Below are 12,271 nucleotides of genomic sequence, written 5' to 3'. Positions count from 1 at the left end.
TAACAATTCACTCTGTGGAGAACCAACTTAGGGTCCCAAAGAATTATGATACTCTTTTCAGAAAGCAGTGCATTTAGGTGTTTGATTAACTGAACTTCATTACTCTAAACCAAAATTGTTCATCCAGTCTTAAAAGAGGTAATGTTTCAATTCTTATTTGTTATTCAAATTACTGAATAAAATATTTAATTTTTTTCTTCCAAGAGTATTAAAGCTAAACAAGAACAGTGGTTAGGGCTGGGGTTATCGCTCAGTGGTAGAATGCTTGCCTCGCATGTGTGAGCACTGGGTTCAATCCTCAGCACCATATAAAAATAAATAAATAAAATAAAGATACTGTATCCAACTACAACTAAAAAAAAAAGAAAAGAAGAGTGGTTACCAAAAGTCAGATAAGAAGACTGACTCAATTACTCTGCTTGCTAATCATTAAGTTAAAAACCACAACCAGACATGGTGGCACACAACTATACTCCCAACTACAAGAGGATAGCAAGTTGGGAACTTCATTAGATCCTGACTCAAAATTTAAAATAATAATAATACTTTAAATCGTCTGAGAATGTATCTCAGTGGTAGGGCACTTGCCTAGCATGTGCAAGTCCCTGGGTCCAATCCCTAGCAACACACACACACAGAAAGAAAAAGGAAAAAACCCACAAACAGCCATGGAAGTTTTACAAGTTACGTTTATAAATGAACTATTTATTTGAGAAGATATAGAAATATGAACAGAAGACATAGGCAAGTCTCAGAAATAATATAAACCAATAAAAATCTTAAAAGATGCTCAACTCCATCGATAATTTTAAAATATAAAATTTAAGGAGATGTACTTTTTTCTTCTACCAAATTGGCAAAGACTCAAAGTCTGAACATAACTGATGTGCTGGCAAGGGTATGGGGAAAGCAGCACTCCCTCATTTGCTGTTATAATGGGTATAAGTCAGCTTTTTGGCAAATAATGTGTAAATAACTACCTGATATTTTAATATGTGCCCTGCTACTTTATTTACAATTTCCACATTTGCAAAGTTATTTGATGGCATACTTGCACACGGATATGAAGACATTTATAAAAGTGAATTCACTGCATCATGTTTGCAAAATTTTGAAGCATCAAAGAGAACTTGTCAAACAGCTTATGATAAGTGAATAAAATAAAATATCTTATGGATATCAAAACAACTATGATAAACTTATACATACTCACATGAAAAGAGGTCCTAAAACAAACTGAAAAACAATACACACAGCATAATAAAACCTGTTATTTTTTTATATGTGTGATATATGTATCTGTTTAAGTATTTAGTTATACATATAGAAGTCCACAATATTTAAAAGTGATTACTTCTAGGGACAGAGCTGAAGTGTATGATATGTTTTATTTTATATATTACTTGAAAATTTAGAATGTTTTTTAAAGTTTTAAGAGTCAAATTAACAATTAACTTTACCCAAAACTTAAAAATTCACATACATATTTTAGCAATCAGGTTTAGCAATGCTGTTAATGAAGATAAATGCCATGGCCAGAGGGTTAGACACCAGTAAAGAAGCAACTAGGCCTAGTCACCTCCCCTCCCCTCTTTTTCACTTTTCCTTTCCTCTCACCTCAAGCAATAACCTGGACCTAAACTAATTTGAAGTGAGGTAAGACTCCAGAGATTTCTGAGGAAGGATGTATCTACCAGACAGCAAGTGTATGTGTAATACAAGAGAGTAAAAGGAAAGGCCAGATGTGGGCAATATCCATTAACAATAATGGAGAGGAAAAGGAAGTTTCCTCAGTCTAGGTGAGACAATTATTTCTGTTTATAGGACGATCTTTGTGTTCTTAGGTTTATTTTAAGTCTCCTTCCTTGCAAATGTCAAAATCTCTGTTGTTGGGGGACATTCCCAAGACAGTCCTTCTACTCACTTCTCATCACCTATGGGCTTAGAAATTGGATTATCCTGTAGGTTAGAACAGCATATGAATTAAAGATATGCTAAGAACAGGACCTTTGGGACTCTTGAGAAATTTATTTGCTTTGATGCATAGATGGAAAATTATTTCTCTTATTCCCCAGTCTTCAGCTGTAGTTGGAAATATGGTACATAAATATGTGAGTTCTAGGTGAGGTGCTATTAATAAAGGGGATTATTACCCTAAGAATTTCTGCATATAATTTCTTGAATATGCAACACCATATAAATTTAAAATAGCCCCACCTCAAACTTCAAAAGCTTTCAAGAATTAACCAGAAAGATCCTTAGATTTTAGTTGTTACATTTAAAGCTATATTTATTAACTAAAAATGATATATTAAATTTATAATGTTATTCTACCCCAAATTTGTACATTATAATGTCATTATCTTAACCAGACCTCATATGTAAAGGTACAAGTTGGTTCATTTTTTTTTTAACTCGCTTATTCTGTAGCAGGGGGAAAAAAAGAGTTTCTGTATTCAATTTCTATGTAGTATCATTTTTAAAAGTCACTCTCTGATCAGGACTTCTTAGTACATTTTACTGGCTATTACTGACCAATAATAAATCCTGAAAATCAGTACAATCAAATCAATCTCCATATTTCTAGAAGATATGGGAGTAGCTATACCCAGGTGGCTCCATTATGAGAATCCTTGTATAGACAAACATTCTAGTAATCACTTAGAAGAAATGAAAAATAACTCCCTCTTGAGAACTCTAGTCTACTGGTTTCATAAAACCAAGTTAGGACTACTCTAAAGATACAGAACCAGAATTATGAGAGAAAGCAGTATTAATGCTTGATCAACAGTGATACAATGAATACGGAGTATGCTTTCTGCCCATAACAGTAATGGCATTTCACTCCAAATCAAGTTACCTATTACCTAACTTATCTTGCCTTTAAAGCAAAGGCTTTCTAAGGGCAGAAAACACATCCAATTATCTTGGTATCTATATTCACAGTGCATAGCTTTGTGCAAAATGTTTTTTTGCAAAGATACGTTTTCACCTGGTCAAAATTACTTAAATCTTTAGCTTTGGCTATAGAAGAACCAACTGAAATTTTACATTTAAAATTCTTGCTACAAAACCATTTTTAAAACATTTCTAATGGTCTTTTTAAAAAAGAAAAGCAAACTCAATCTGATTTTCAGACTACCCAACTGCAAAGTCCTTATCAAGAAGAATTAGAGTACTGATTTCAATAAAATAAAATATATAAAACCACTGTACCTCTCTGCCCTCTTACATAAGAGTCAAAAAGAGAAACAAAACCTGCTCATTTCAATCAGCTCTGTAACCAATTTACTTTATACTGTTTCCAAGCCTGAGAGTAAGCATCTAATATTTCTGGTAATACTGTAATTTAAAACTTCTCAATTGGGCTGGGGTTGTGGCTCAGTGGTAAAATGCTTGCCTAGCATGTGTGAGGCACTAGGTTCGATCCTCAGTACCACATAAAAATATATAAATAAAATAAAGGGATCTGGGATTATGGCTCAGCAGCAGAGCGCTTCCCTCACACAAATGAGGCACTGGGTTCAATCCTCAGCACCACATAAAAATAAATAAACAAAATAAAGGTATTGTGTCCATCTACAACTAAAAAATAAATAAATTTAAAAAACAGGTATTGTGTCCATCAACAACTAAAAAAATTTTTAAGAACTTCTCAATTAATGCTAAACTTATACTTCATGAATTCATCTCTGAAGCTATTTTTACATATATAAAATAAAGACATATATAATAATTTACAAGCAATGTAAAACATTTTCCCAGTCATATTCTACTTTTATGGAGGGGGTAGGGTCTGTGGGGGGAGAAAGATGTGTAGCAACCTGAGTTTCAGGGAATGACAAAAGCTAATTCTTGCATCCAACACCAGAAATTACCAGTGTTCAAACACAAGAATTGAACAGAAGTAATTTAGTTGAGATAAATATATTACTTAATTTTGCAGGATTCAGTGTAAGAGAAACTTAGGTGAAGAAAGGACCTTTGAATTACCTACTAATTAGCTCTATCCTTCCATTAACAGATGAAACAGACAAGCTATGGGACTGCATTTTAAAATAGTGGCCTTAAGTATTCAGAGTTCATAATTAAAGGTGAAAATACATTGGAAAAATTGTAAAAGTATTAGTTAATGGTTTGATTCTTCATGTTATCATTCCTCTTCCACAATAAATGGAACCTTGACCACCCATATACACACAAAAAAATATCTTTTCATCAATAATCTTGTATATGGGAATCCAAATAGAGGGAAAAGGCCACATACAGAAAAGAATTATCACAGCAAAATCATGAGAAAATCTTCAATATCTGTAAGAAGAGAATACATAAGAACACAGGCTTTCTGTATCCCAAAAAACTAAAGGCCAAATGTTTTCTCTGATAAGTGAATGTTGATCCACAATGGCGAGTTGGGGGGAGGGGTGGCAATGGGATGAATGGAGGAACTTTGGATAGGGCAAAGGCAAGGGAGGGAGAATGGGGATAGGAAAGATGATGGAATGAGATGGACATTATTACCCTAGGTACATGTATGATGCCACAAATGGTGTGACTCTACTTCATGTACAACCAGAGAAATGAAAAATTTCTGTGTACTATGAATTGAAATGCATTCTGCTGTCATGTATAACTAATTAGAACAAATAAAAAAAGAAAAAATTTGGAACACAGGTTTTTGAGTTAGAAATACCTGGATTCAAACGCCAACTTTTCCAATGACAGCTTTGAGACCTTCAGCAAGGCAATTAAAGTTTGAAAATCAGTTTTCTCATCTACAGAATGGGGGTGGGGTGGTGTCATAACCATCTTCTACAAAGGGTTGTATAAAAAATTAAATAAATGTAAAAGAGTTTGGAGAGTGCCCCTTTTATTAGCCAATATTAATATTACATTTAGTCCCTGGAATATTATACTGACACTTTAAATAATGGTTAAGAAAAACCTATATGTAGTGGTATAGAAAGATCTCCAAAACACTGTTAAGTGCAAAGTTGATAAACAATAGTCAGCTGGGTATAGTGGCACATGACTGTAATCCCAGTGAAGCAGAGGTTGAAGCAGAGAGTTCACCAGTTTGAGGCCAGCCTCAGCAACTTGGTGAGACCCTCAGCAAATTAGGAAAATACTGTCTCAAAATTAAAAAAGAAAAGGTCTGGGGATATAGTTCAGTGGTAAAGGGCCCCTGGGTTCAATCCTCACTACCAAAAAAAAAAAAAAAAAGAGACAGAGAGAAAAACAATAGGGAGTATGATTCTACTTATGTATTTAAAAAAAAAAAAAAAAAACTATACACACCTATGGAAATGCAGAAGGGGGAAAGTATTGAGTGGTTTTTTGTGAGTTAAAATGTAATCTGCTGGTAGATGTGATAAATTTTACTTTATATCATTTGAAAACAAGTATTTTTAAAATAAGTTTTTAAAATGAAATGATTTAAAGATAATATGGCAATAAAGAAAAATGTTATAATGTTAAGGGAAAACACCTAAAATTGTGCATATACCATGATTACAATGTAAAAAGGTAAGTCATACAGACAGCAATTGGTAAGAAAGACACCAAAACTGGGCCAATGGGTCTGAATAATTTTTTTGGTCTCCTGTTCCAAAATTTTTAAATCAAAAAATTCTTCACTGTAAATGAATCCAAAATTTGGCCTTATTTTAAAATCATCTTTTTCTTGATTGCATTCCCTGACAAAGTTAATTTTTTTAAAGCTTAAACAAAACTTTTCATCTTCACCTCACTTAGCTCTCTGGTTAATATGATCTTACCTACAGTCATGTCCTCCACCTGTTCTCCTGTTATGGATATCAAGAAATTAAAATACACCCAAAAGCCAAAACACTTACCAATGTCACGGTATATACCTCCCAATCACATGAAAGTCAATAATCAAGTAAAGTATTTGGAAAAAAGATTATTAGAAAGAGCTCCCAATAGGGGCTGGGGTTGTGGCTCAGTGATAGAGAGCTCACCTAACATGCATGAGGCACTGGGTTCAATCCTCAGCACCACATTAAAAAAAAAAAAAAAGAAAAGAAAGAAAGAAAGATATTGCGGCCATCTACAACTAAAAAAATAAAATATATAAAATAATTAAAGAAAAGAAAAAGTTCCCAATAATGAGATTTATTAACGTTACTGGCAAAATTTTCCTGGTATAGAGAAAACTCAGAAGGCAGAAAACAACAATGATCAATTAAGACAACAGAGGGAAAAAAAAGCTATACTTTCAATAATTTAATAGAATTATAGCATATTTTTAAAGTTCAAAAACATTAAAACCATTCTACATAATTTACTATTTATAATGTTTTACACTTAATTTTTCTGACAATCCAGTTATGTAGGTATTATTCTAGCCTGCCTAGAAGTTAAGAACTATGAGTCATACCCCCAAATCCTCTGCCTCCATACACAAGTCCTTTATTCACTATCCCATATCACATATTAATTTCTGACAGTTTACTAAGAACAGTCATATTTCTTATCTCTTTTGAGCATGCATCCTAAAAATCTTTGATCCCTGTTTTACCTCATCCTAACAGGCAGAACAGGGCATTAGCCCTTTTTTTTTTTTAACAGAGGACGCAACAAAAATCAATGATCTTTCCAAAGATGACAAAAATGAATAAGTACTAAAATGGCAGCATATCTAGGAGGATGACCAAGCTCACTTGGAGTCAGAAGGCTATCAGCTTTTCCACTCTTCACTTTTTCTTCCACCTCCACAGGCCATATGTTTACCCAAAGATGTAAAAACATTGTTTATCCAGTGGTCCCAGTGAAGAGTGGCTGAAGAAATTAAGGATGATCAACTTAAAAAGGAGGAGGAGACAGGACAATACATAGGTACACATGCATACAGAATATATGAATTCTATCATTAGAGACTGAAGGTATCATATAAAGGAATCCAATTTGTGCTGCATGGCCCTGGGGATTAAAAACAAAGGCAATTTCCAGCAGTTCGGGAAGCTGAGGCAGGAGGATCAAGAGTTCAAAGCTAGTCTCAGCAAAAGCAAGAAGCTAAGCAACTCAGTGACATCCTGTCTGTAAATAAAATACAAAACAGGGCTGGGGATGTGGTTCAGTGGCCAAGTGCCCCACAGTTCAATCCCCAGTACCCAAAACATACAGACATACACACAGCAATTCAACATTCATTCAACAAACATTCATTGGTTATCTACTCTGTGCCAAATGCTTCAGCTAGGGGTGGGGATACAAAGGTGAATAAGACAACTGCCAACCCTCAGGAGGTTACAGCTAGCAGAGGAGATAAGAAAATAAGTAACACGACACAAAAAGGGCTCAGAAAGCTATGGGAACTCAGAATGACAACTATTAACTCTGGGAGAAGGGGTTGGTAAAGAAAGGTCACTGATGAAATGGGTTTCAGAAGTGGACAAGATGGGAAGTGCCTTTAGCAGGAAGAAAGAACAGCATGTACAAAGGCATGCAGACATAAAGCTCTGCAATTAATCTGAAGTGGTAGAACACAAGGTACATATTATGGGTGACAAGAGAAGAGGCTTTAAATTAGGGCTGCAAGCGTGGTAGTAGAGAACACAAAGGGCTTCAAAATCTCCATGGCAAGGGGTTAGACTAATACTCAAGCTATGGAACACTAAGAGATTTTAAGAAGAAGGGTGATACGTTTAAAAAATATTCCAGAAAGCTCATTCCAGCAGGACTTCTGCATTATGCAAGGTACCTATCTATTCAATGAAAGTGCCAAGTAGCATGGGCTAGGAGAGACACCAGGTTACAGGTAGCAACTGAAGACATGGAGAGAATAGACAGAATGAGACAAACTTTAGATACCAATAGTTAATAAGTGGATGAAAGAAAAACTTGAAAAACAAATGAAGAATAATGAAAAATGAACCAAGTAATGGGCTGATTCTGATAAAGGCAGAGGAAAGGAAAAAAATTCAAGCAGAATGAAGGGGAAAAAAACACTATATTAAATGAACAGTAAAGAGCAAAATCTTTTTTATACATACTTTTATTTTTATTTATTTTTATGTGTTGCTGAGGATCAAACCCAGGGCCTCACACTTGCTAAGTAAGTGCCCTACCGCTGAGCCACAACCCCAGTCCAAAAAAGCAAAATCTTCTAATGAAGTTTTTCAAAACAGGAATGGTCTACCTTGTGAGATAATGAATCTTATCAAAAAAATGGCTCAGCAGAAGCTATAGGGTCCTGAATGAAGGATGTGCATTCAGAATGAGAAGACCTGGAATTCACAAAGTGCTCTGTCAAGTCATCTTCCCCAAGATCCATACAAATCTCTTCAGTAGGTCCTTCCTCCTAAAGCCCATTTGTGAGGCCTTCTAATTTCCAACCTCTATCACTGCTGACCATTTTCTACCATCAGCTTTTCCATTCTTTACTTCTTTTTCCACCTCCTTGTGGCTCATATGCTTTTTACTGTTCATATGTTTACCCAAAGATGTAAAAACATTGTTTATCCAGTGGTCCCAAATCTGTTTTTTCTCACCTTTTACAACTGAATATTTCCACTCTCCTACCACTCCTACAAAAAGACTTCTGAGTCTACCACCCTACAAAAATAATAAATGAAAGCACTGACAAACGACATCTTACTTACTGACAGCTTGTTCCAGCTGCTCAGTTCTCCATTCCCTTGATCTCTTCCACAGCTCATGACAAAGCTGACCAATCCCCCATCATTGCAGTTATTCCTTTGACTTTTTTTTTTTTTTAAACAAATGTCTTCCCATGCAATTTTTTTTTTTATTTTTATTTTTTTTTAAAGAGAGAGTGAGAGAGGAGAGAGAGAGAGAATTTTTAATATTTTATTTTTTAGTTCTCGGCGGACACAACATCTTTGTTGGTATGTGGTGCTGAGGATCGAACCTGGGCCGCACGCATGCCAGTCGAGCACGCTACCACTTGAGCCACATCCCCAGCCCCTCCTTTGACTTTTGAAATGAGGCAGAGTGGTATACTGAAAACACTCTGGCAGAGAATCAGAAGATCTGTGTTGTAAACTCATCCTCACATTTAATTAGTTGTGAGCCTCTCCACCTCTACCCCATTGCCTCTCAGTCTCACTTCTGAGACATCCTGACACAAACTAGGTAAGTCACTCCAGCATCCACTTTCTCAAAACCTATTCTCCTTTGTAGTGCTTATCACAATTGCTTAATTATATAATTAGTAGTTGATCGGCTATCTTTCCTATTACACATCAGACTGTAAGCTCCATGAAGACAGAGAACACATGCCTTGCACCTCATCAGTGCAAAATAAAAACCTACTGATTGAATTAATGTCAAAACAGATGTTAAGATCATTTCCAAAGAGGCTGTTTACATTATTTCTATTAACCTAATAAACTTACCAGCACTCATTTATTTACAGAATTACTAACAAAACTTTAAACAGACTCCACCTATTACCTCAAACACACACGATGATTTATATGCAAAATTACATATAAAATTAAACAAGAATAAGAGAAACTTGTTTTCCAAGGCAGCTGCATTTCTCTTGACCATCCCCAGGAAAGGAAAGTATGGATCAATTACCTATATTTCAGAACTGAAAAGTGTGACCTAAACTTGTTCAGGCTGAATGTACAAGTGCACATGATGACATCAATGATACTAATGTGACATTAGTACTTGTTTATGTACTTGTTTAGATAATACCTACTGGTACTTAAGACTAAAAGCTGTTCTTTAACGCTGGCCAAAGTCAGAGAGAGAGAGACAGACCAACATGCGCTTTGCAAGGAAATGAAAAGTTTATCAGTCAAGTTTCATTGCGAAGTGACTTTAAATATATTTCATATAAATCAGGTGGAAACAAGAAACAAGTACTGGTTTAGTAATTTTAAGTTGCCATTGTGCCTAATCAGATGACTTCTGAATGTAAAATTTTCATTATCTCATGAAAGTAAGTGAAAGTTTTGTCAAGTTTTATACTATACCACCCTGGTCAAACAATTTTAACAGATTACATGCTATTTTATCCTTCAACTGCTGAGTATATCCCACCCCTCAGCTATACCCAAAAGCTGCATTTATTAACTGCCCACCCTTAAATAAATAGGAATCCAGGTGATTCCAGTAATCAGTTGCAAAAATGAAACTGAAAATGACTTTTGAGGTTCAATATATTTATATATTGTCACTTGAAAACAATGTACAAGTATTTAAAATCCGATGCTTGCACAATTCCCCAGGATTACAACTGTAAATACAGTTAGTTGTAATCCCCAGGAAAGAGGCATTTTATAACGGAAACACGAAAAAGATAGTCACTTGGAGACACTCTCCAAGGCGTCCTCATGGTTAAGTCAACACCACTGGTCATTGAGGATGCATGTGTGCCCCTGACACCCCCTCTCTTTCGCAGACTCGGTCTCCAATCCCTGCGCAAGGAGTCTCCCGAGACTGGCCCCACTCTTCTCTGGGGCTGCAGAAGCTGGGAAATCCCTGGCCAGGGATTCAGGGGGATTCAAGCCCCCTCCCTCTTCCTTTCCTGAAAATTAATGAATTGGCCGTACGATTGTTTATTTAATGAGGTGTGTAGTGGCCTCTACTGGTGCCTGTGCGAGCACAAGAATGTCCCACTCTTACAAGTGGGATGAGCCTGGGGGAGGGGTGAGAGGAGAGGGGTGAACCTGCCTCCCGTACAAAGCGCAGTACTAGACCCCCGGAGCCCCAGACCTGGCCCCGGAGGCGGCCCCTCCCGCTTAGACCACTCTCGCCACGCAAGATCCCCTTTCTTCTCGGCCACTGGAGCCGAGGCAAAGAAGTTCCTGCACGTTTCCTCCTGGATCCTAAACAAAAAACACCGCAGCCGCCGCCACCACCGGAGCCGGTGCCGCGCCCCTGCCCCCACCTCGCGCCCCAGGCCCGCGCCTCGGCTTACCTGCGGACTGCGGCGGGGAGCCGCTCCTGGCGGCCGCAGCGCCCGGCGCCGGGCGCCCGAACAGCAGCAGCAGGCAGTAGAGCCAGAGGGAGGAGGTACTGAAGAGTCGCCGGGCTCCCCGCTCCGCCGCCATCTCTTCCCCGAGAGTGAGCAGCCGCCGCGGCGGCGACAGCGCCGCGGAGCGCTCGCCTCCTTTCCTCCCGCGCGCCTCAGCCGGTCCCTCGCTGCAGGCTCGGCTCCCGCGGCCGCAGCCGCCGCTGCTCCAGCACGGCCCGGCCCGGCCCGCGCGGCCCCTCTAGCGGGAGGGGAGACTCGGGGGCGCCTCCCTCCTGCAGGGGGGCGGAGAGGGGAGGAGAGCAGAGAGGGGAGTCAGTACATTCCGGGGCCGGGGGGTGGCTAGATCTCCGGGTTCCAGGCGCCGCCACCCGCCGCCGACTCCGGCTCCACACACCAGCGCGAGGGGGGCGGAGACCGCGGGCGGCGGGGGTGGGGGACTGGGCCCGGGGCGCGCACACGCGCACGCGCGCCTCCCTCTCCTGCACCGCCTGGCGCTGCGCGCGGCCCGCCAGCTCCAATCCCGGCTGCCGCCTCGCGGGCCGTGGCGGCGGCGGCGCGAGGGCAGGCGGCGGGCCCGCTCCCCTCCCCCTTCTCCCCGGAGCCGTGGACGGGCACGGGGTGCGCGCGCGGGGCGCTGCTGCTGGCGTCAGGGAAACCCCGGAGAAGCCGATCCTCCTCCTCCTCCTCCTCCCGCCCGTGCGCTCCGGCCTCGGGCTCCTAGCTCGGGGGAGTAATTCCCCCTCACCTCCCCGGACGCCTCGGTGTACAGAGACCTGCAGGCGAGAGGAGCTCGGAGCCCAGGCTGGTCTGGGAGGCCGGAGCGGACGCACACCTCTGCTTAGCCTGGTCGCGGGGCCTCTATATAGGGCCTCGGAGGAAACCGAATGGCCTCCGGGAGGAAACCTGGGTTCGCAGAGGGTCGGCGCGTGGATTTATGTGCTCGCCAAAAACAATAGCGAGCCGCCCGGCCCTTGCTGAGACCTGGCACAGCTCCTGTGGGAGGGGGCCGTCCGCGCCGCGCTGACCTCCCGCTTCCAGGCCGGACCGCCCTCGCCGCCCATTTCCAGGGGTAGTGCCGGGACCCACCCGCACCACGGGGCCGGGGTCCAGGGAGCCAGGGCCCAGACAAAGGTGCTGGATTTCCAGCCTTCCAACTCCTGCGAGCTCCAGAGCGAGCTCCGCGACCCCTGGCTAATTATCTGGTCAGAACTGCAACCTTTCATCTACCTGTACCCTGGCGGAGCATTTCGCCTTTTCTTACCTGGGCTCGTCTTTAGCTGGTAGACCAGGAACTAG

General features: G+C 40.4%; 1 protein-coding gene across 4 annotated transcripts in view; it reads right to left on the bottom strand.

The window, feature by feature from the left end:
* Window positions 1–11,373, bottom strand: part of Neo1 (neogenin 1) — a 222,775-nt gene extending 211,402 nt beyond the window's left edge. For all 4 annotated transcript variants that reach the window (XM_026387761.2, XM_026387763.2, XM_026387762.2 and 1 more), the window contains exon 1: window positions 10,919–11,373. In XM_026387761.2, the coding sequence (XP_026243546.1) occupies window positions 10,919–11,051 (133 nt within the window). In that variant the 5' untranslated portion in view covers window positions 11,052–11,373. The remainder of the gene's footprint in view (window positions 1–10,918) is intronic.
* Window positions 11,374–12,271: the final 898 nt, after the last annotated feature.

This window comes from Urocitellus parryii, chromosome 6 (genome assembly GCF_045843805.1).
Source record: "Urocitellus parryii isolate mUroPar1 chromosome 6, mUroPar1.hap1, whole genome shotgun sequence".
Classification (NCBI taxonomy): domain Eukaryota; kingdom Metazoa; phylum Chordata; class Mammalia; order Rodentia; family Sciuridae; genus Urocitellus; species Urocitellus parryii.
The sequence above is the reverse complement of the archived record's forward strand: the minus strand, read 5'-3'. Positions and strand labels throughout refer to the sequence as shown.